Source organism: Dermochelys coriacea, chromosome 14 (genome assembly GCF_009764565.3).
Source record: "Dermochelys coriacea isolate rDerCor1 chromosome 14, rDerCor1.pri.v4, whole genome shotgun sequence".
Classification (NCBI taxonomy): Eukaryota; Metazoa; Chordata; order Testudines; family Dermochelyidae; genus Dermochelys; species Dermochelys coriacea.
Genome location: NC_050081.1, coordinates 23,337,167 through 23,359,982, shown reverse-complemented (window position 1 = coordinate 23,359,982; position 22,816 = coordinate 23,337,167). Strand labels below are relative to the sequence as shown.

The 22,816-nt window shown below is 46.2% G+C and overlaps 1 protein-coding gene across 3 annotated transcripts in view; it reads left to right on the top strand.

Annotated features, from left to right (window-relative positions):
• The window catches only part of NTN1 (netrin 1), a 234,338-nt gene that overhangs the window by 146,748 nt on the left and 64,774 nt on the right, over nt 1–22,816 (top strand). For 2 of the 3 annotated variants that reach the window (XM_038372635.2, XM_038372634.2), the window contains exons 4-5: nt 4,630–4,779; nt 8,127–8,180. In XM_038372635.2, the coding sequence (XP_038228563.1) occupies nt 4,630–4,779; nt 8,127–8,180 (204 nt within the window). The remainder of the gene's footprint in view (nt 1–4,629; nt 4,780–8,126; nt 8,181–22,816) is intronic. The other variant, XM_043496335.1, reaches the window with a different exon arrangement.

Below are 22,816 nucleotides of genomic sequence, written 5' to 3'. Positions count from 1 at the left end.
TCCTCCAGTTGCTCACTGTTCTCTCTGGCCACTGTTGTTCATTGTCCCACTGTTCATTCCATCACTGTGTTGCCAATGGCCCTGCGCCATTACCTTCTGCTGCCACCTGCCACTGTGACCTCTGTGAATTGGTCTCTTGAGGTTCCACCCAACTCTCAGTGATTTCAGCTGAGCTCTCAGCGAGGGAACCTCACTGCTAGTGCAGGCTGGGCCGTCTCTTCCACAGATTTCAGAGTAGCAGCCGTGTTAGTCATCCGATGAAGTGAGTTGTAGCTCACGAAAGCTTATGCTCAAATAAATTTGTTAGTCTCTAAGGTGCCACAAGTACTCCTTTTCTCTTCCACAGAAACACTGTCCCACAGCAGGTCTAAGCACTTAGACCTGATTTCAGCTTAGTGGTCACTTAACAGAACAAAAGACTATCTATGGAGCCTAATCAGCTCTGTCTTTAAACAGTGGAGAGGGGCAGATCAAATAGTACTTGTGACTCCGGCAGACCATCAAGCAAAACACCTGTTCCCAGCCTCTCTCTTGATGCCCTCAATCAGCACAGTTCTACTGCCCTTTACTCCTACAATAAGAATAACAACATTTCATTACCCCCCCCCCCACATTCAAGTGATTTGTACCCCAACCCCAGACAAAATCTATCACTTGGGCAACACAGCTCTATCTGCTGGATACCTAGGTAGCTTAGATGTGAATGTAAATACAATTTGGTCCTGAAGCCTTTCTCCCTAGCCCCCCCAGCTCATCACTAGCTGTCAGGGAGAGCTCATTTAGACTTTCTTACAAATCATAATTTGATATTATTAGGTTCGCCAACATCACCAAAAGGAATGCACTGACATGGTCATAAAAACAACAGCTGTATAAGGAAGCTAGTCTATGTTCATACTTTTCAAATCTATTATACTTTTTCAGATACATGTATTTTATGATACACTTTATATGCTTTTAAAGTGTATATTAATGTTTCAATTTCAATTCAAATTTCCAAACAATCACTAAATTGGCAACACTGCATGTAATTAGTTTACAAAACGGGGGGGGAGGGGGAGAATTAGGGAGAGGTAAGGGGTAAACACCCCCATGGGGGAGGTGTAGGGAAATCCCTGGTTCTGAACCATGTCCTGTCTGCTAGTCTTTGATCTTTAACCTTTTCCTTACTCTGTATTTCTTTCAACCCTTTCCCAATTCCCTTTTTATTGTTTTCCTTTATAACCTTTTACAGTTTTAAACTATATCTTATTGCTGCCAACCCTTCCCTGATTTCTGAGTAGCTTGTTCCTGATACCCCTCCTCACACTGCTTCCTCCCCAGAAGAGACAGCCTCTCTCTTTTGATCTTAAGTCTGGACTGCCAAAAATTTTCCATCAAAACTGTCTTTTGATGGAAAATCGGGGTTTGATTAAACTAAATGTTTCAACAAAAGTGCCTGCTTTCTGTGAAAAATTTTGACCTTCAGTTAAAAACCCGTCCCACATCAGACAAAAACTTGCGGTTTTCGGTTTTTTGATTAAAATGTCAATTTCTGTCAAAATTTTCTGCAGGAAACTCTTCTCCCTCCCCACTTTTCCTGACCAGCTCTGCGAGAGGCCGGGGGAGGGTGGCAGGTTACCCATCCTCCCAGCTGCCTCCCTGAGAGATTTTCTCCTCTGCCTCACACTGCCATAAGTCCTTCAAGTGACCAGGGACATGAATAGAGGGAAGGTGGAGGGGGCAGTTTCATCCATCCCAAATTTCAAGTAGAGGGGGACACCTGTCTCCCCTCCCCCAAACTCTCAGCCATGTAGACGTGGAAGTGGGGAGAAGGCACAGGGGGGAAGGGAGGACAATGGTGCATCCTGCTGCACTCCCCCCCCCTCCAACCTGAACCGCCCCTTGATAGCTGAGGAGCAGCTTAGCAGTTCCTGGCGGTTGGCTCTGCCCGCAGCTGGGCAGCAGGGGAACAGCAGAGACGAGGCAGCTGCCCTTCTGCAGGCTGCCCACTTGCCCCTTCCAGAACTCCAAGGGGAAAGATGGGAGAGGGGAGAAAGAGGCTGCGGGGAGGGGAAGGAGGAAACTGTAGAGGGGGAGAGAGACTCCAGGGCAGAATATGGAAGCCAGAGAGGGTGGTGGAGGGGGAGTTTGCTGGCAGGGAGAGGAGTGGGGGTGGAAGGAATTTGAGGGGGGAGGAGAGAGCCAGATAGAGGGGGGAAGGTGGAATTTGAGGGAGGGGAGGGCATTTCAGAGGAGAGCTGGGGCATGGGGAATTTGAGGAAGAAAAAAGAAGCCGGGGGGGGAAGCAAGAATTTGAGGGGGGGGGGGGATGCCGGGGGAGGGGCAGGGGGATCTTGTGAGGAGAGCGGAAGGGCAGCAGGAATTCAGGTCTGTAGAGTCAGCTTTGTGCCCCACTCTTCTCCCCCACCCAACTTTGGGCCCAAATGACTCCCCAACCTGTTACTGAAATTGAGAGGGGCAGTTCAGAGATTTGCCTCAATGGTGTCAGGACAGGCTGGGGCAGTTCCAGTGCCAGTGTAGGGGGTGTGTGTGCAGAGGTAAGGGGTCTGTGGTCACCGCCTTCTTCTACTTGCCATGGCAGCTGGGGGCATTTCCAGGCTGCCGCTGTCAGTGGATTCTGGGGGACAGCGCCCCTTTATGCACTGCAGTGTGAGCCCTCCCTCTGGGACACTGTGCTCCATTCTGTATCCCATCCCAGGCAAGCCTGCCAAACAGAGCAGGGGTAAGAGAGGAACAACAACATGTAGCAGGATGGAGGGACTGATTCCAGTAAAGCTGAGACGTTGACTATGTAATGTGTGGTTAGGAGATGACCGTCGTGTATGTGTATGGGGAGGGGGGTCTGGATAACAGTCTAGATGTCTCAGAGGTGTTGTTCCAGGCAAGGACACTCCACAATAGGCACAAATGAAGCACAGAAAATGGGGCTTTGGCAATGTGTTCAGTGAGACGAGTGGCATCGGGACAAACTAGCGGGAGTCAGGAGGTTCCATGGAGCGAAGCTGCATGCACGGGATGGTCACTGGCTGTTCAAAAGGGGGCCATAGTGCAGATCGGAGCACAGAGTGTCCCAGAGAGACCTGGTCTCCCCTTGATCGGGTAAAGGGATCCAGACTGCCACAATGGGGAACAGTGATGCGCAAGAGGACCTACTGGATGGGCCCTCTCAAGAGTCCATGATTAGCACGAGTGGGAGTTACATGCTCAAACTGATGCTAACAGGCTGGCGTCTTCTGGTGGAATGCAGCTGTACCACACTCTCCCCTTCCCATGCCCACCAGTTCTGCTGGCCTTTGGGCATAGGAAGCAGGGACAGCTGTTGCCCTGCCCTGCCCTGCCCTGCCCTGACCGAAAGCCTCTGGTCGCTAGCAGCAAATGGGACACTCAAAGGGAGCGGGGTCTGCGCTTCTTAGGGGGATTGTGACTGGACCCTGCAGGAGAATGCTAGAGGAGGGAAGGAGAGCTCCTCGCATCTTCCTCATCACTGCCCATCTCGGCGGGGCAGGCCACAATCTGGCCCTATGTGTGTAGCATATGAAAAACTGGGACGTTAATGAGCCTCTGAGCCTATATTCATGAAGCATTGTGATGGTTACAGTCCCTGATCCTTTTTACAAACAGCTGCACAGTAAGTGACGTGGGAAATTAACGGACTGTCATTTCAAGTGCAGATTTTCCATTCCCTTTCGCGCCCTTCACATCTGCACTCAAACCTCCATCCACCTGAAATGGAACAGTGGGACATGCCAGGAAGTGGGTACCCCAGGCTGGGGAAAAAAGACCAGGGCATTTCCTTCCTACGTCCACAGTACCAGCTGCAGGGGGTGCTGCTCAGCAGGGAAAGGGTGAAAGGCAAAGTAAGAAAAGTAGGTTCTTATATAAGAGGTGAAATGAATTCAGAGCCTTTCTGAAATCAAATAGTTTCCAGCTAAAACCCAACCAGCAGGTGTGAAACTCCTCTTTGAATTTGTTCTCCTCTGTTAACGAACTGGCCAATAGCACATGTATTGTGACTTTGCAGTGACCATGGCACTGTGGATTCCTGAATCACCATGTTTATCTGCCTCTCCCTCTCCTGGCACTCCCAGCCATGGGACCAACATTCCCAACCCCAGAACTCCTGGAATTAATCAACTGCAACATCACAGGGTGGATGTCATCACAGCAATGCTCTAAAAGACCCCGTGCTACGTTGGCTGCTCAGATCTGGAGGCAGATAAAGCCTCCACTAAGCACTATCCACTTGGTTTGACATAACTAGGTGCATGTTTTGCCTTCAAAACATGTTTTGCCTGAGCCATGTCCTCAGCAATTGGATTGTGGCCTTGTTCATCCCCTAGTTGTGGTTTCTGACTTGCCGAGTGACTGTTTAAATCAACCTCTATAAATTGCCACCTTTGTTTCAGGTTGACATTGGATTGCTGGCTACAGAAATGCAGTAGCATTATATTGGACGGATAGCTGTGGAAACCTTGCGGCAATCACTGCTGCGTCTGTCTAGTCTTGCAGCTCTAGTGTAATACTGTGTCATACCATAGATGGCGCTCTTTGATATTGTTGCTAGATGACATTGTACATTTTCCCCTCCCCCACCTCTGACCCTTTTGTTATGTGTTCCCCCCACAGCATGCGATTGCCATCCCGTGGGTGCAGCTGGCAAAACCTGTAATCAAACCACAGGTCAATGTCCCTGTAAAGATGGTGTGACTGGCATCACGTGCAATCGATGTGCCAAAGGCTACCAGCAAAGCCGATCTCCCATTGCCCCTTGCATAAGTATGTGGACCACTCTTTTTGAAGTCTGTAGCATAGTGGAATTAACTTTTAAAAAAACCAACAGCAGCTCAGCCACTGAGACCCGAATGGGTTGAATGGTTACTAACACCAGATTTTATATGCTCAATTACCAGTGTTTAATTGAAAACACATTTGTGAACTCCTAGTTGGATAGATTGCATGTAGTGTGTGCATATATGCCGTAGGTATATGCACAGATTACATGCATATCATTTGCCACACTGGTTAGGTTATGTGAGTGCAATCTAAAACCCACTTAATCAAACAGCTGGGTACTTTAAAAAAGGGGCTTGATTTTTGCTTTGCAAATACTTCTGTAATGCAAAGGGTGTTCTGAGTGTTTATTTCCTTTGAGATGCCACCACAATCCTGGTTCTTATAGCAAATTGCTATGTTTTTCTTTCCTTGCCTTGTATTGTCAAGATCCTTTGACTGAACCCAGCAGATTGCCTGGGTTCATTATTAACAGTTGCTGTCATCCTAAAAGCATATCGAAAGCAGCTGAGCGCTCTACAAGCACGCACACCCAGACTGTTAAATGGGACTGTACACTCACATGATCCAGCCAGAAATGTGGAACATTTGACATTTTTATTTGTCTTTTAAAGTTTTATTAATCTTCTGATTTAAAATACACTTTAAAAACAATAACAGCAACAAGCACCAGGCTGCAACCTCCAAAGTTTCCTCCCTTTGTAAAACGCCAGCCTCCTTTTTATACCCCCTTGCAAACCAATCTTAGGGAGAGCCACATTGGCACAGCTAGCCACAGTGTGTTCTATGTTTCAGTCGAATGCTAAGCCCTAAGCTCTTCAATTGAACCATTCACTGTGCTGCCTGTTGTCTTTGCTGTTGTTGGATAACTCTGTGCGTCTGTTATGTGTCTATGGTTGTTTCAGTCCCTCTTTCTTTACTTCTGTAACAGAAACCAAATGTCAAAATTCTAACCATAAAAAGGAAAACAAAAAAATAAAACCACAATAGTCTTGGAAAGCAGGAGGGGCAGTAGACAGCAGCCTTCCTTGCCTGTGCTAACTTCCTGGTGTTAAGACAAAAAGGAAGATGAAGGTTGAAAGAATCAAGTCTTTATCAGAGACCATGGGTCTATTTCAGCATTGTCCATTCCCAAGGTCTGGCTGAGATGATGACTGTTTTTAAGTATGGAGAGATACCCCTTTTCCACTTTTATTACTGAATCAAGTATGCATTCCATGTTGGGTTTTGGTCATTTGAGATTCATTCTTTCCCAAGTTGCAATGGGACAGCAGGAGCCAAAAGCAGATGCTTGTTTCCCAAGATGTCATAGTCTTGACACTCCAGTGTGCTTTGCAATGGATATGTGCAAAGGTTTATCACTACCGTCCCCAACAGCCATGGTAAATCAGAGAGTAAGTTGCTCCTTGCATCACCTCCTCTGGGTTGCATTGTACTAAATAAAGATAGACAGAATTTCAATGTTATCAAAGTGAGCACAATGAGGAGCATGTTCATGCCAACTCATGGAATCAGCCTGCGAGACAGTCAGGTTGCTGGAGTATGAGCCTGCTAGAATGCTAAACTGCTCTCTAGTGGCTGGATGTCTGGCTTTGCATATTGCTGGCATTTTAAAGAACATGCAGGCACTCTGCTCTGCCTTTGACAGAAAATCTGATGGTGTATGAAGACTTTTAAGCACTTCCACAGGAGATTTTTTTCCTTATTACTGGGTTTTAATTCTTTTTCATTGTAAAATATTGTTTTAAGGAACCCACACATTTTGGGGGTACATTTTGAATAATTTCGGAGCTGAGGACTGGTTACAAATCCTGTTTCTCTATGTATATATTGTCATGACAATTTACAAACCAGTGAATATTCTTTACAATGGTGATCATGGGGAGGAAAGTATATTTTACTTGCCCATCAGTAAAAATTACTTGCCCCAGTGTAAGAGGACAACTAGAATTTTGCAGGGCCAATATATAATGAAATATACATATGCCAAATATATGTAGCCAAAAGTGTTAAAACTTATATAAATTCTGCTCACAATGATCTCTGATTTTTTCAAGCAATAGCACAGTTTCATCCTTAGAAAATGTCAACCAGCATAATAGATATTTTTAATGCAGAGCAATGGTTTTTGTACTAAGCATTTTTTTCATGACACAGACAGGGAGGGAGCAGGTAAAGTTTGACTAGAACAGGTTCCTCCATCTGTCTTTAACTTTCTGATTTAACTCTCTGATTTACCATTGCCTATATTTTCCCCATTCAAAATCCAGTAGACTTCCATCTTTCATAAAATTCACAGCCCATGTAACAAACAGGAATACACTTACGGCCAAATATTCAACACATACATTTGTATGGTTTATACTGATTTCAGAGGGAGCCACACAACTCATGAAGAGAAAGATTTCAAGCCTTAGTATGTATGCTATTTTCCCCTGGCTAAATTCTGCTCTCAGATTCACATGGAGGATTTCGACTCATATTCTCTTCTCCTATAGGGATTTTCACATATGCACAGAAATCCCAGCACTTTGCTCTAAATATGCAAAAGTTTTCATTCCATGTGCACTGAGGGAAGAATAGATCATCCCTCTGCACTTAGGATTGTATCCTGCACTCCATCCTATTGACATCGCTGTGCTCAGTTAGAGTTGGGCATGTAGATCCGGGGCATTATAGGGCCTCAAATATGTATCAACATACTTAAAATCCAGTGACTAGGAAATTAAAGCAGGGAACATTTCACTAGCAATAGAGGTATTTGTATTTCGTTCGAGGTGTGAGATAAAATGTCTGTCCCACCAAGGAGATACAATAAGGTGCATACATGACACATGGCATAGCCTACTGCGCTGGAAATAAATGATTTGCAAAGATCACTTCCTGAAACATGCATCCACACAACAACTAAGCAGAAGAGGCAAACATTAGCATCGTTCTCTCTTTCAGTTTGTTTGACATAGGCTAGAATATGGTTAAAACTGTCTGCTTTAGCCCCAGGCCATATCTTGAATTAAGCACTTTTTCTTATTTATTTTAAAAAATAAACAGATGAACTCCCAATTCCTATATTACACTCATCTGGGCAACACAAGCAGTTGTCAACTGGGGCAGGTTCTGTATCCCGCAAGAGCACCATTGGCTCTCAAGTGTAGCCCTTTGCTTTCTTACTGTGACACATGTAAGACTGTGCAAACAACTCCCATGCAGAAGGAGTTAGTAAAAGCAAGTGGGATGTGTGCACAGCTCAATCTTCTCCAGAGCTTGAAATAATGCCCACTCCCCCCCTTTTTTATCCTTTCTCCTCCCCTCCTGTCTCTCCTCCTGCACAGAGATTCCTGTTGCTCCACCCACCACTGCAGCCAGCAGCACAGAAGAACCTGCAGGTATGTTATATTCCTTTCTTTTTTAACCCACTCCACTGATGGGTGCACTGATGGAAAATCCCTTTTCAGTGGGCAGAGGATGGAGGCTTCCTGGATAGATAAGCAAGAGTAAAAGTCATTTTGAGGAGCAAGGCAGGGGAAATGGGAGGTTATCGCTCCACAAGTACCCCCTTGGTTCTGTTACCTATACTGGAATAAGCTAATACCATTAAAGCCCAGAACGTGCTTGCAGAGAGAAGCTCCAAACGGCTGCTACTCTGAAACCTCCAAAATGCCTGTGCAGGTGGGCACTTCCGGGACCCTGCATCATGTGAATGCACAGATAGAAATGCAGGGAGACTTTTTGGAGGAGACACATTGTGACTGCATTGACTGGGTTTGTATGTATTTGCCAATGTATATGACGTTCTAGTCTGGGGTTGCCCAGAGGGGCACCTGGAACTGAAACACAATGGCCAGGCTAAGATAAGGACTAGAAGCCAAGCTTCACCTGCATGGTTACAAATCTTCTCTTGTCTAGTGACACTGGCACCACAGTGCCCAGCTCAATTGTTCTTCATCAGCTGGGCAAAAGTGATTGTCTTTTGCTTACCCCAAATGCACAGGCAAGCCAGGATGGCACGTTCCCTCCTTACAGCCGATTGAGCCAGGGCATATGGGAGGGCTTCCCTCCATAGTCAAAGAGTAGCTGGGCTAGGTTTGGGACAGAGATTCAGTCCAATGTGCTGGCTTGGGCGGGGGGGAGGGGCGTGGATAGGTGTGCATGCACTTGCACCACTGCCCTCCACTGCCTTATGCCCAACACTAGTAAGGGCTAGAGGATAATCATGGTAGGAGTCTGAGTTTTAAAGCAGGATCATCTGGTTTCTAGCCCATCTGTTGCAATGGAGTTCCAAGGGGCCGTGGGATAACCGTGGAATATTTAGGTGGCTGTGGATTTGTTATAATGTCCAGATTGACAGCCTCAGTACAACGTCCCGGATCCAGGATAAACCCAAGTCTTTCTGAGAAAGCCCAGGCACCTCATGACATGTGAACCCTCTTATTTTCCCATACATGCTCCTCCTCCTTGCACGAGAAACAAATACTTTTATACTGTGCAGATGTCGGTGCTGAAAACCCCAGAGCTGATTCTCCTCTCACTCACACAATCTTTACACCGGTGTAATCCCACTGACTACAATGGAGTTACTCCTGATTAATATCAGCGTATGTCGAAGAAGAATGCCCACCCCTCACCCTCGCTCCTGTGTCACAAAGTGATTTGCCATAGATTTATATACTGTTTCCTAACATGTCTCAACAGGCAATTACAATGCAAGCAAGAGGCCCCCAGGAAAGTGGACATGATAACTGACGATGTCCAAAGGCTTGTAGATCCCTGCAGTATTTGAACAGTACTGTCTCTGTGCGGGACTTCAGGAGCAGAGATTGTTTACTTTTGTCCCAGCAGTGTAGGAGGATTCATAAATTAGGGATTTTGTACTAAAAGTGATGGATGTCATTTGACTTGAACTCAGAGTCCCTCACACTGTTTGGTGGCAGGACTTTTCACCCAGTGAACTTTCAGGCCAGTCACATTGCTCGGTACTTAGTAACCCTTCCCAGGATAGGGATACCTGGAAAGCGAAAGGGCGAAGGCTTTAGTTTGCAGTGTCATGGAAAGTTGAGCCTGCTCAGTGTTTTCTTTAGCAGTGGCGTTTAAGCCTTTGCTCTCTTCCTCCTGTGTCATTCAGTCACAGCAGCAGCAACACTGAATTTCAACTTGTCTTGTTGGGTTGATTGGTGGCCTAGATTAAAGAGGGGAAATCTGTTGCTCAGGGCAAGAAATATCTGAGAGCCTCGACTCTGTAACTCTCATCGGTGCCTCATGAAAACTGTTCACTGAACTGCAGTCTCCCTGGCCCAGGTACAAAGTATGAATCTGTGCAGAAACAAATTTCCCCCAAACTGCATGCAACTTAACCTGGGTTTGGGGTTGAGAGCTTGCATTGACATTAGGTCAGTTTGTTAGCTGTTGTCTTTTAAGGTCGGCAAATTCGTACATGAGATGAGAAGAGATTTATGAGTGTTCCAACAGTAAATAAAGCAGTGGTAAGAAGGATTAGCAACAGAGGCAGTTGTGCAGAATTGGAACAACTAAGTTGAAAACACTGGATGTTTCAGTCTTTGTTCCACATTTCACAACCACAAATCTAAACATTCCTTCTTACAGCTCCAGCCTGTTTTCTTTTGTCTTATTATCTTTCACTGGGAAGAGCTATTGCTCCCTTTCCTCCTTAGGCTGTCATGGTGCACCTCTGAGCAATTATCTTCTCAGACTCTCAGAGTTCCTCCAGAAGGTTATTTTCCAAACTTTTCTTCGTCTTTGCTGCTTTATTATGAGTTTCTCCAAGTTTGCAAACACCCCATTCTTGTGCAAAGTCCCCAGTACTAAACATGCTTCCCTGACTAAAGCCTCTCACTGATACTGAAGAGAGATGATAGTTCCTTCCTAGGGACATGACTGTTCTCAGTGGAAATGCATGTGTAGCCTTTTATTTTATTTAAAGCAAATTTTGTACTGGGGTATTATACCACTGTAGGTTCAGCTCTGGTGGCTACAGTTTCAAGCTCAGTAGAGTGAAAGTCAACTCTGCTACTTGCTTCAGATGTAGAGTCTCTAGGAACACACAAAGTCCAAGGGTAGTGACCACACAGTATAGGATTATAGAAGTATAAGATGGATCAGTAGTTAGAAGAGGTAATTAGGTTTTTGGTATATAAGTAAGTAGGGCTGAAACACAAGGCCTATAGGCTGAGGCCTGTAAGATTTTAGTTTAGCCATACTAGGCCATAGAGTTAAGAAATGCTTGACATAAGTAAGTGACCAAAGAGTGACCCTATGCCACCAGTTTATGGGAAAACATGTACCAATCGGTGATATTGCAAAAAATTAACTCATGTGGCCTTACCAAGGTTTCTGACAGTGATAAAATGGACTGGATTCAAAATAAGGATAAGAGCGCTGTATTTTACATTGGCATTTCTCTTCGTAATGTGTTTGTTTTTGAAGTTTAACCAATGTTAACTGTGGCAGTGGTTTCAGACAATCTATATTTAGAGAAAGAAAGCAACTTGAGACTGATCACAGATAACCATCCTGCAGTTCAGCACTGGTGAGAAAGTGAGCATCACAAACGGAGAGGAGGTGAATAAGACGTATGATGCTTTTTATTTGTTTAGCTGTCCAGATAAAAAGCATCTGGTTATCCCTTTGCCCCCAGTAGTGTGCTATGAAATCCTGGAGAAAAATGACCCTTTCTAGGACCTTTGAAATGCTGTACAATTTTTAATCTGTTGCACTGTAAAGATTAAAAGGCGTCAGCTGTCTGATAGCAGCCGAACCATCTAGACGCATCCAGGCAGAGTGCATCTGCTTGTGTTGTTGAGTGTTCCAGGTACAACTGGGCAGAGAGCACCTGCTGAGCTGCTAATCATTGCAGGTGCATATAGGTGGAGCACGGTTGCTGGGCTGCTGCTAAAATGAATGATACATCCCAAGACAAAACACACCAGCCAAAGCTACCAAATGCATAAGTTACTTCCAGGGGCAGCACAACTGCTGTGCTGCTGAATGCACAATATCAGGTATAGACAAAAACCCTAATGATTTCCATGGGATGTTAATGAGTGACAGCAATGCAACAGGTGCCAGGGGGAATGGGATCTAAAGGGCTAATCTGGAAATATGCTTGTGACAATCTGGTTGGAATGCTAAGGGAAAGTTTGTCCCATTGCTCTCCCTTGACAGGAAAGCAAATTGCCAAAGGAGCTAAACCCAAAGCCCTCACTGGTGCTGTATGTTAAGACTCCTTTGGGATGCAATACATATGATGAAGGTGCTGAGGGACATCTCGGCTGTTCTTGAAATGTGTGGGAATGTACAATAACCCAATTTCAGTCTGGGGGACTCCCAAAAGGTCTCAGATTAAGAGGAGTACATAAATGTATATCAATGTGCAGCAAAGGGGCTAATCCTGCCAGTATGCCAGTAGGGGTTTGACAGCAAGTCCATTAGGAGATTCCACAGGCTGCAGTTTGTAGTAAAACCTAGTCGGCTCCATCAGACAATGGTAAATTCCAGCCTAAGGTGTGGCTCAGACCCGATTAGAGCAAGGCAGATAGAACATTAAATTTGATACTCACAGGGTGGAACTAGCATGCTGTCTCGAGGCCAGAGAACACTGTGGTTTTTATGTTATGCGTCGGGGCCCCTCTCACAACCACTTCCCAATACACTGCAGTGTGATCAATGTCATACCAAAACAGTGGTGCGTGTATCACAGGCCATGCTGAAGAATATGGATATTCTGTAGCCAAGGAGATGCAGATGTGGACTCTGCTGAGTTGGGAGTGCTGGAGGCTGATATCCTCCCCAGCCACTGGCAGCAGTGATACAAGCTTGGCCCACCCCAATATTCCACTGCCCTCTCTTCCTCACCAATGTACCACAGCCCTGCCCTGAGTTTGGGGGCTCAGAGGGCGATTCATTCTGCACGGGTCCCCAGTATTTGCCCTGAATTACTCAGACAGTTAGTTAGTGCCCCATGTCATGGTGCATTTGATACTGTTGATGCTCACCCTCTCGGAACTGGACTTACACCAACAATTCCTTTCACACAGTCATCTGAGCAGCCAGCAGATCAGCTGGGCAGGTCCCACCCGATTGCCTGAGCTGTATCCAAAGCACCTGTTGGCCTGATTCTGATCTCCCTTGGGCTTTACACCAATGTTACCTTCCTGGCATCAGTGGAGTAGCTCTGGATTTACACTGGTGTAAATGAGAGCAGACTCAGGCCCTAGAACTGAAAGTGAGCTACTTTCAGCCAGGACACTGGGGACTTGTTACAGATAGATCAACACATATGTTACAAAACTGGGTGGGTTGGGTGGTATTTTGTTGCAGCTGGTTCACATGACCGTCCCTGGCATCACCCACGCTGGGAACACATGCAGTGATGCCTTGGGGTGATGAAAGGGCTTGGATTCTGCAAGTCTTTGTGTGGTGTACAGAAGCTAGCTCGAGGTGGAGGGTGAGAGGAGGCTACGCTCAGGCATGAGTTATAGTATGCAAGGTGCAGCCAGCTGCACTGAGCTGTGGTAAGTGTGTAGCAAGAGCAAAGGCTAACAGGAAGCATTAAGGGTGAAGAACAGGTGTGTCTGAGATGACACTGGCCATAGCATGGTCGTCTTCGTCTTGCTACTGAGGTGCTTAGCAATGCTCTCCCCATTCAGGCCCCATTCCTGCTCCCAGGCTGCAATGAAGCAGCACACATTCATGCAGGCTCTCAGACTTTTACCTATGCCCAAATACATGCCACACTCCATACCTTTGCTGGACAGGTTCAAGCTTAAGAGGCTATATACCAGTATATTGAATTTGTTGCTGCTGCATTGCCATCCACTGGTGTCTGTGCCTTGTCGGGGTGGGGCAGTTTGTGTGCTCTAATGATCCCCAGAGCCTGTGTCGCTGGGGGACTTTTTTTTCCTTGCAGGTTCAACCGTGCTGGTTTAGTCTGTGGGGGAGGGGCCAGACAAAACAGACACCCTGGTCCTTCATGTTGGTGGTTAGGCACAGGGCTAACAATCCTGTCCCATAAAAAACAAAATATTTTACGGAAACAGCATTGGAGAGATAAACCATTACTGTGCATGATGGCCTTCAGGAGTCAATGACCCGTATGACTGCCAGTGGTGACAGCCAAAAGGAAGCCACTGGCATGAAGACTGAAGTGCTCAACACCAAGACAAAAACCAAACTTGATTTTTGGAATGTACGGACAATGTACGAAACAAGGAAACTAGCTCAGGTCACAGCAGAGATGAGAGGCTACAGCTTACATATCCTGGGTGTTAGTGATAGCAGATGGACAGGATCAGTGAGATTAACAACAGCTTTCGGAGAAACTTTTCTGTATTCTGGACGGGATGATGGACAACACCATGAGGGTGTTGCCATCCTTTTGAAGAAGGAAGTAGAGCAGTCCCTGCTTGAATGGATGTCCATCAGCAGCAGACTTATGAGAGCCAGACTGAAAGGGAAACACAATAATATCACCCTGATTCAGTGCTATGGTCCGAAAAATGACAATGATGAAGAAGCAAAGGACAAATTTTACCTTACATTAGGTGAGTTAGAGAGAGTACCATGCCATGACCTAATTATCGTCATGGGAGACCTGAATGCCAAGGTCGGTAAGGACAACACAAACAATGACAGAGGAATGGGAAGACATGGGTGCGGCACCATGAATGAAAATGGAGAGAGACTTGTGATTTCCGCAATATGAATGACCTAGTCATCAGCGGAACCCTATTTCAACATTGTGAAATTCACAAGCTGACATGGTGTTCTCCAAATGTCAGAGATAAGAACCAGATTGACTATATGATGATCAATGGCAAATAGCGATGCTCACTGACAGATGTGAACGTGAGAAGGGGAGCAGATGCTGGCAGCGACCATCACCTTATGACAGCCTCCATCAAGCTAAAACTGAGAAGTGTGGGTCCACCAAACAAGGGCTATAGACATTATCACATTGACAAGCTAAAGTCCCCTGAAATACAGGAAAGCCTTCATTCTGTATTTAAACAACAGGTTTCAGGCACTTGCAGACTTTGATAAAGAGGAGGGGAATGGAGATGAGGAGATCAACAAGAAGTGGGACAAAGTAACAACAATCTATAAACAAAGCAATGAAGCCTTTCTAGGCTACAGGCAGAAGAGAAGAAAGGAGTGGATTACTCCCATACATGGAATGCCATAGAAACCAGACGAGCCCTGAAGAAAAAAGTTTTAGACACAAAATCCCAGAAGCTAAAGGACAAATATCATGAGCGGTATAGCAAGGCACACCGGGAGGTCAAACGCCTTGTAAGAGCGGACAAATGACATTATATTGATAATCTGGCAACACAAGCAGAAGATGCAGCTGCTCATGATGAACAAGGGACCATTTATCAGTGGTAAACAACAGACAGCAACAAACACTCTCATGAGGGACAAACAAGGCCACTTACTGACAACAGAAAAAGAACAAGAAATGCACAGAGCACTTCAAAGAATTGCTGAACAGGGAGCTACCTAAAGAGGAAGCAAACATCCGGGAAGTAGAAGAAGATCTTGATATCAACACAGACACACCAACTAAGGAAAAGACTGTTCAAGCCCACAAATCCTTAAAAAATGGGAAAGCTCCTAGCAAGGATTATGTGAATTCAGAATTGTTCAAGGTAAATCCTGAGTTAGCAGCATCTATCCTGGCCCCTCTATTTACAGCAGTCTGGGAAAGGGGAAAAGTGCCAGATGAGTGGACCAATGCGACTATAGTGAAGATACTAAAGAAAGGGACTCTCAGCGATTGTAATAACTGGCTTGGTATCACACTTTTATCTGTGCCAAGCAAGGTATTGTGTAAGATCATAGTCCAGCATATATCAGAGACAGTTGATAGCGTTCTCAGAAAAGAGCAAGCCAGTTTTCGGAAAGGTTGTGGATGCACAGACCAGAACTTCACTCTACGATATATAATAGAACAGTGATTAGAATGGCAACGGCAACTCTACCTAAACTTCATAGACTTTGAGAAGGCTTTTAATAGCATTCACAGGACCAGCCTATGGCACATTCTGTGGGCATATGGAATCCCGCTCCATATAATCAACATCATAGAAAGCTTTTATTCCAACTTTACATGCATTGTTGATCACAGTGAACTCGGTTTTGAAGTCAAACAGGAGTACGTCAGGGGTGTGTCATGTCTGCAATTCTCTTCAACATTGCGATCGACTGCGTAATTCGGCATACAACAGAAGACATGCCAAGAGGCATTAAATGGACATCCTTCTCATCCCTTGAAGACCTGGACTTCACGGATGATCTCGCTCTCCTATTACATACCCATATACAAGAAAAAAACTCGATTCAACACATTCAGCCAGCAAATTGGACTGAAAATCAACTGCAATAAGACAGATATCATGACCTTTAATATTGCCTCACCATCACCAGTATGGATAGAAAATTATGTTCTCACCAGTGTTGAAACATTCACATAATTGGGCAGCACCATCAGCCAGGATGATGGAACAAACCAGCACATCCAAACAGAATCAATAAAGGCAGGAACACCTTCAGGAGCTTAAATACACTCTGGAAATCAGCAAAATACAACACCAAAACCAAACTCAAGATTTATCAGAGCTGCGTACTTTTATAGTGCAGAATGCTGGGGAATGAGAAAGTATGTCATGTCCAAATTGTCTTCATTCCATATAACTTGCCTCAGAAAAATCCTCTGTATCTTTTGGCCCAGAACAATCTCAGACCAAGACCTATTCACACAGTTCAGCTAAGAAGGTATGAGTACCATCATTACCAGGAGGGATGTGCTGCAGATAGAAACTGATTCTATCACCAGAATAGCAATAAGATGGACACCTGAAGGCAAGCAAAAATGAGGCACCCAAAAACAACATGGAGGAGAGCTGTGGAAGCTGAGCTGAAAAACCTGGGGCACAGCTGGGGAACCATTGAAAGACTTGCCAGAAACGGATAGGAGTGGAGGAGCTTCGTCGCTGCCCTAACCGCCAGAGGCGTAATGGGTACATGATGATGATGAGCATTGCACAAGGAACTGGTTCAGTCCAGGTCTCTGTGTGCAGATTGCCTTCACTTTGTTCCAATACATTCCTTATTGGTCACCTCACTCGTCAGCTCATCTTTAAACATGATCCTTAGCCTGGAGATTACTTGCAAGCACCTTAAAGCCCAAGGATTCGGTATCAGAAATTCAAGTTATTCAGTTAGTTTTGATTGGACATACAGGTCACCTGGTGTCTCTTTGATCTCTGATTGGATGAGTGTAACTCTTGGGATCAGGTCTCTGCTGCGAATATTCATCTTTTGAGCCCCAAATTTGCTTTCTGCAAATGCTCACTCCCTCCCTCATGGCCATTCTTCCTGCCAGTAAACTCAACCTCTCAAATCTTCACAGGGAGTGAATGCAAAGGGGACACACATGCAGCCCCAATGAATCCAGGCTGGGTGGATATTTCTTGCACTCTTTGCAGGTCTCTGTCAGATAGCACTCCAGTTTAAAGGGACATAATAGACAGCCCACCCAGTTTTTCTCCACCTGTGTTTCAGGTGACTACACAGTGCTGAGTGTCTGCAGGTGACATGCCTCCCCAATCCGAGTGCTGATTTCAAAGTCAGGAGAAAATCAGAGAGAAAATAGCTCTTTTTGTAAAGTCAAGAGTCAGCTGCAATGACCTGGCCAAAGTCCAACTAGGGTAATTGTAGCTGACTACCCGAAATTCCTCTTGCCACATTGATTGGATACAGTATTCTTCACACCCTGCCCTGAGTTGTTCCACAGTGACAAGGTGTGGGAGGTAATATCTTTTACTGGTCCAATTTCTGTGGTGAAAGAGACAAGCTTTCAACCAACAGAAGTTCGTCTCTCAGTGTAAGCTCTGCGGGAGGGCACCATTGGCAAGACCGCCTGCTCCCATGCCTCCTGAAAGGTGTGTGTAGGGGAGAATCATCCTGGAGCACAGATTGGTGCTCCAGTGAGGGTGAATTAAACCCAAAGCCTCAAAACACTGAACATTTAAAGCCCTCTATCAGTGCTTATCACCCCTATTAGCATTTCTGTGCAGTTACACAGCTGCAGTGCTTAATTTGTGCCAGAGCTTGCCAGGGCTGAATCTGGCACTTCTAGGCTCGGGAGTGCGTAGCCCCAGCACCTCTGGGCTTGGGAGTGTGTAGCCCTGGCACCTCTGGGCTTACCACGTCAGTTACGAAAGTAAAAAAATTGCTTGAGCCCTGGCCCCTCTTTCATTACAAATTAAGCACTGCACAGCTGCCCTGTGTAGCCTGCATTTCAGTGACAGGTGAAGTGATCCTTGTGTATAACACTCTGAGGGATTTTGAAATGAAAGGCCCCATGGGAATATAGCTAAGCATTTGTTATTACTCATTGTTTCACTGATGTCCACAGTGTCATTATCCAGTGCCTGTAGCCATGTGCATCTTGCACAGAGAGATGGATCTAACTACAGTTTATTTCGTGATCTACTTGTATATGGATTATTATTACTTTTCTGAGCTTTAATAAAATATATATATTTTTAAAAAATCTATATTAGGGCAAAGTACTTAAAGTTAAGCACATGCTTAAGTGCTTTGTTGATTGAGGGCTAAAGCAGGAAAGGAAATTCTTATTTTCGGACTTCTAGAAGAGTGTTACAAACAGACTGGAGAGCAAACCAAGAATCCCAGCAATCTGGGAACTATGAAAAACGACTCAGTGGTGTCTTTTGGATTCCTTTATTGTTTGAAATTAGGATTTCCTTGTTCCCCTGCCTGGATCAGTTACAATGGAACAATCCATCTTTTCAGAAGCTGATCATAGCACAAGGCACCCTCTCTTTAAAAGCACAAGGAAGGTTCAGCCAAATTGAGCAATCTGATTGGCTGGGCATGCTCGAGCGCCTGATAATAATTCTTTTATAACAATTTTTATTGGACTTTTTAAGCACCACTTCAGCTCGGGAGCTTGAACCTCCCATATATTATTACTTCTGTTTCATTATCTGGCCAAAGCGTCAGACAGCTCTGAATCTCGGCGCCGTTTAGATTCCACCACTGCACACATCCTCCAAGGCAGCCTGCTGAAATCCACAGCATTTCCTAGATAATCTGTAAATCAGCGTCTTTGCAGGCTGCTGCTCCAGGAGAAGTAGCCAGGGCTCCTGTGGTATGGCTGCAAAGGGCCATGCAACTTGAAATCCAGAGAGAAATCTAGGGGGAGGTTTTGTGAAACCAGCTCCTGGAATGATGCTTCCTTTAATTTGGTTTGTAGCTAAAACTGGCAGAAAGTGGCTTCCTAGCCAACAACTGAATTAGTGTCTCCCAGGAGAGAAGACTCAAGGAGCTTGGATTGTTTAGCCTCACAAACGAAGGCTGAGGGGAGATAGGATAACTCTCTATAAATACATCAGAGGGATAAATACCAGGGAGTGGGAGAAGTTATTTAAGTTAACAGCCAGTGTTGGCACAAGAACAAATGGATATAAACTGGCCATCAAGTTTTCAAATTTAGGCTTGAAATTAGGTGAAGGTTTCTAACCATCGGAGGAGTGAAGTCCTGGAACAGCCTCCTAAGGGGAGCAGTGGGGGGCAAAAAACCAAACTGGCTTCAAGACTGAGCTTGATAAGTTTATGGAGGGGCTGGTATGATGAGGTTGCTTACAGTGGCATGCAGCGCATCCTGACTGCTATTTGCAAATATCTCCAACATTCAGCACTGGGACTCTAGGGGTGGAGGGCTCTGAGTTACTACAGTGTATTCTTTCCCAAGTGTCTTCCTGGCGGGTCTTGCCCACACAACATATTTGAGATTGTGGAGGAATTTCCCCCCCGGTCAGGTTGGCAGAGAGATACTGGGGGGTTTACATCGGCCTCTGCAGCATGGGGCACGGGTCACTTACGGGATTGAACTAGAGCAAATGGTGGATTCGCTGCACTTTGAAGTCTTTAAATCAAGATTTGAGGACTTCAGTAACTCAGCCAGAGGTTAGGGGTCTCTAACAGGAGTGGGTGGGTGAGGTTCTGTGGCCTGCGATGTGCAGGAGATCAGACTAGATGATCACGATGGTCCCTTCTGGCCTTAAAGTCTCTGAGGATCTAAGGTACAGTTGGGCTAGTCTCAAAAGAGAATGGGCCAAATTCAGCTCTGGTGTAAGTTGGCAAAACAAGACTGAATTCAGTGGGGTTGCAGAATGTTCTGTTTGTCCCTAACAGTTCTGGATCAGTTTCGAAAAGCAGCTCAAATTCCATTGCTTGTATGAACTGTGTGCACACTCTGTCACCCTCTCGGGTCTGCTGCACAGGCCAGGATATCTGGGGATTTTGGTTGCTGCCTGCTGCTAGCCAGGACAGAAATGAGCACAGCCTTTCCTGGCATCCCATCCTATCTGCAACATGGAAGGTCCAGACAGAGGCACAGTAAAGGAGAAAAACAATGGGGAGTGAGGGAAGTTTTACAAAGCTGGAGCGAAGCTTCCAGTAAGTTCTTCTGTTATCTGAATCTGGCCCAGATTGGCTTGGAAACAATTATCTTAGGTGGATGATTTCAACCAGTAACTTTACCCAGTGATGAGCTGCCAAAATCTTAACAACAGGTTCCCTCCTCACCCCACAAGGGGGTCATTGCCCAACCCCGCCCCCCAGGAGTCCTGCCCCATCCAACCCCCCCACGTTCCGTGACGACCCCCCCGAGGACCCCTGCCCCATCCACCCCCTCCCCTGTTGCCTGACTGCCCCCAGAACCAGGCAGGAGGGTCTCCTGGGCCACCATAGTGGGTGCCCACCCCACCCCTAAGAGCCAGAGGGACCTGCCAGGGGGCAAGTTGGGGGGTCCCGGCAGTGCTTACCTGGGGCAGCTCCCAGGAAGCATCTGGCAGATCCCTCTAGCTCCTAGGGGCAGGGGAGCATAGCTAGGAGGGGAGCAGGGGAAGCGACCGCTCCCCCCACTGATCACATCAAAAGTGGCGCCTTAGATGCCGACTTCCTGGGTGCTCTGGGGCTGGAGCACCCAAGGGGAAAATTTGGTGGGTGCAGAGCACTCACTGGCAGCTCCCCGCCACTCCTCCTCCCCTGAACGCACCGCCCCGCCCTGCTTCTCCGCGCCCTCCCTCCCCCCGCCGGCTTCCTGCGAATCAGCTGTTCAGTGGGAAGCCGGGGAGGGCAGAGAAGCAGACAGCGGCTTCCCGCTCAGGCCAAGGGTGGCGGAGGTGAGCTGGGGCGGGGAGCGGGAAATTCCACCAAATGCATCTGATGAAGTGAGCTGTAGCTCACGAAAGCTTACGCTCAAATAAATTTGTTACTCTCTAAGGTGCCACAAGCCCTCCTTTTCTTTTTTACTGAGGCTGCTGACCCTGTGGATCTCTGACCGTCTTGCAAGCTGACTCACACACACTGTGCTGCCTCCATAGGATCTTCCTAAATCCTGGCCTAGACTCGTCAGCAATGGAATGCTCTATGCAGCTGTTAGAGAAATAGAAGCCGGCTACAAAGTTAGGCTCCAGATCCAAATGTTCCCTCAGTTTGGGGAGGATCCAATATGGAGTTTGAATCAAGCCCAGCTGGAGTTCCTGTAGTGTGCAGCCAGGATTGATATCTTCCGGAATCAGCTCCTGAGATGTGAGGTGGGCAGTTGCTCTCTGTGTTGGAACAATTTGAAATCGATTCGAGGGGAGGAAAAAAACAAACTCCTGCAAGCTGTGAGAGCCTTTCTTGACAGTTCCTTTTGCTAAGCCTCAGTTGTAAAAAAAACACAAGCATGAGCTATGGCTCCAGTCTGGGCAAACAGAAACTTTATAAGAAATATTAGAAAACATTCATTTAAAAACATCATTTCTCCAGGAGGGAAAACTCTCTTTCCAGCTCACGTGCTGAGCTGATCCACCCAGGAGCCTTATGCACGATTTTATATTTGTCCTTAAAGCGACTCCAAAATAAAGATCAGGGCAGGACTCTGATACAGGAGTTGCCAGTTGGCAAGGACGGGCAGAGTATGGGAGCCAAAGGCTTGATACTGCATGGTGCTGAGCACCCTCAACTCCCACTGACTTATGTGACAGATGAGGAGGGTTAGCACTTCTCGAGAGGGGCTCTGCACACCACAGGATTGGGCCCCCCATGTTCATCCAGAGACTCAGATCACTTTCTGATGTACGTGGGAAAGCAAAGGCAGCATTCCCCTAGCCAAGCAGAAACCCACTTTACACTACAATTTCGGTCTCTGCCTGCAGAATGTTCACTGCTTCTCTGAACCTCTTGGGTCTGTAAGTTTCAGATGTAGCTGACTTTGCTGGTACTTCCTGCCTGCAGTGGGACCAGAAAACAAGAGAAACAGCCTCTCTAATTGGTGTTCTAGCACCCCGGCCTCTGGGTCTGGCCAGGACCAGGAAGTCTGAAAGAAATACTGTTCAAAAGGGAGACAGCAGCAGCATCAAGTGACCAAACTATTTCTGAACCTAAACTAAAAAAATCAACAACTAACTAACATGCCAGATTCCAATCTGGATGAAGGGGGGTTTAATTTCATCTGCCTGTTCTCCATTGCAGATCAGCGTTGCAGAGACATACCAGACCCCATTGCTCCCAAACAATCCAGAATGGCAAGAGAGATAGGGGGCTTCCACAGGAAGCCAACAATGTTCTCCACCTGCGCAGACGTACATGCCCTGTGGCCGGGAAGGCTCTAGGGCAGAAAGTTAAATGGAGGTTTCCATAGTGTTGAGCACAGCTTAATGGGGAGCGTGTCTTAAGGCAACCTCCACTCGCATTCATGGACACATGAGCCTCCCAGTCACATAACTCCCCTGGCAGTAACTGCAGCAGTTGCCTACATGGCAAAGTGCCATTAGGAAAGGATTTCATGTCTTGTTAGCATCTTCTAGTATGGTTTAGCATCTGGAAACAAGTGACCAGCGCTATGGGACCTCCCTGCTCTGTAAGTAACATCAGCAAGGGGTGCAAGGAACACAGAGTACAGTTTGGAAGCTGATGATCTATGGAA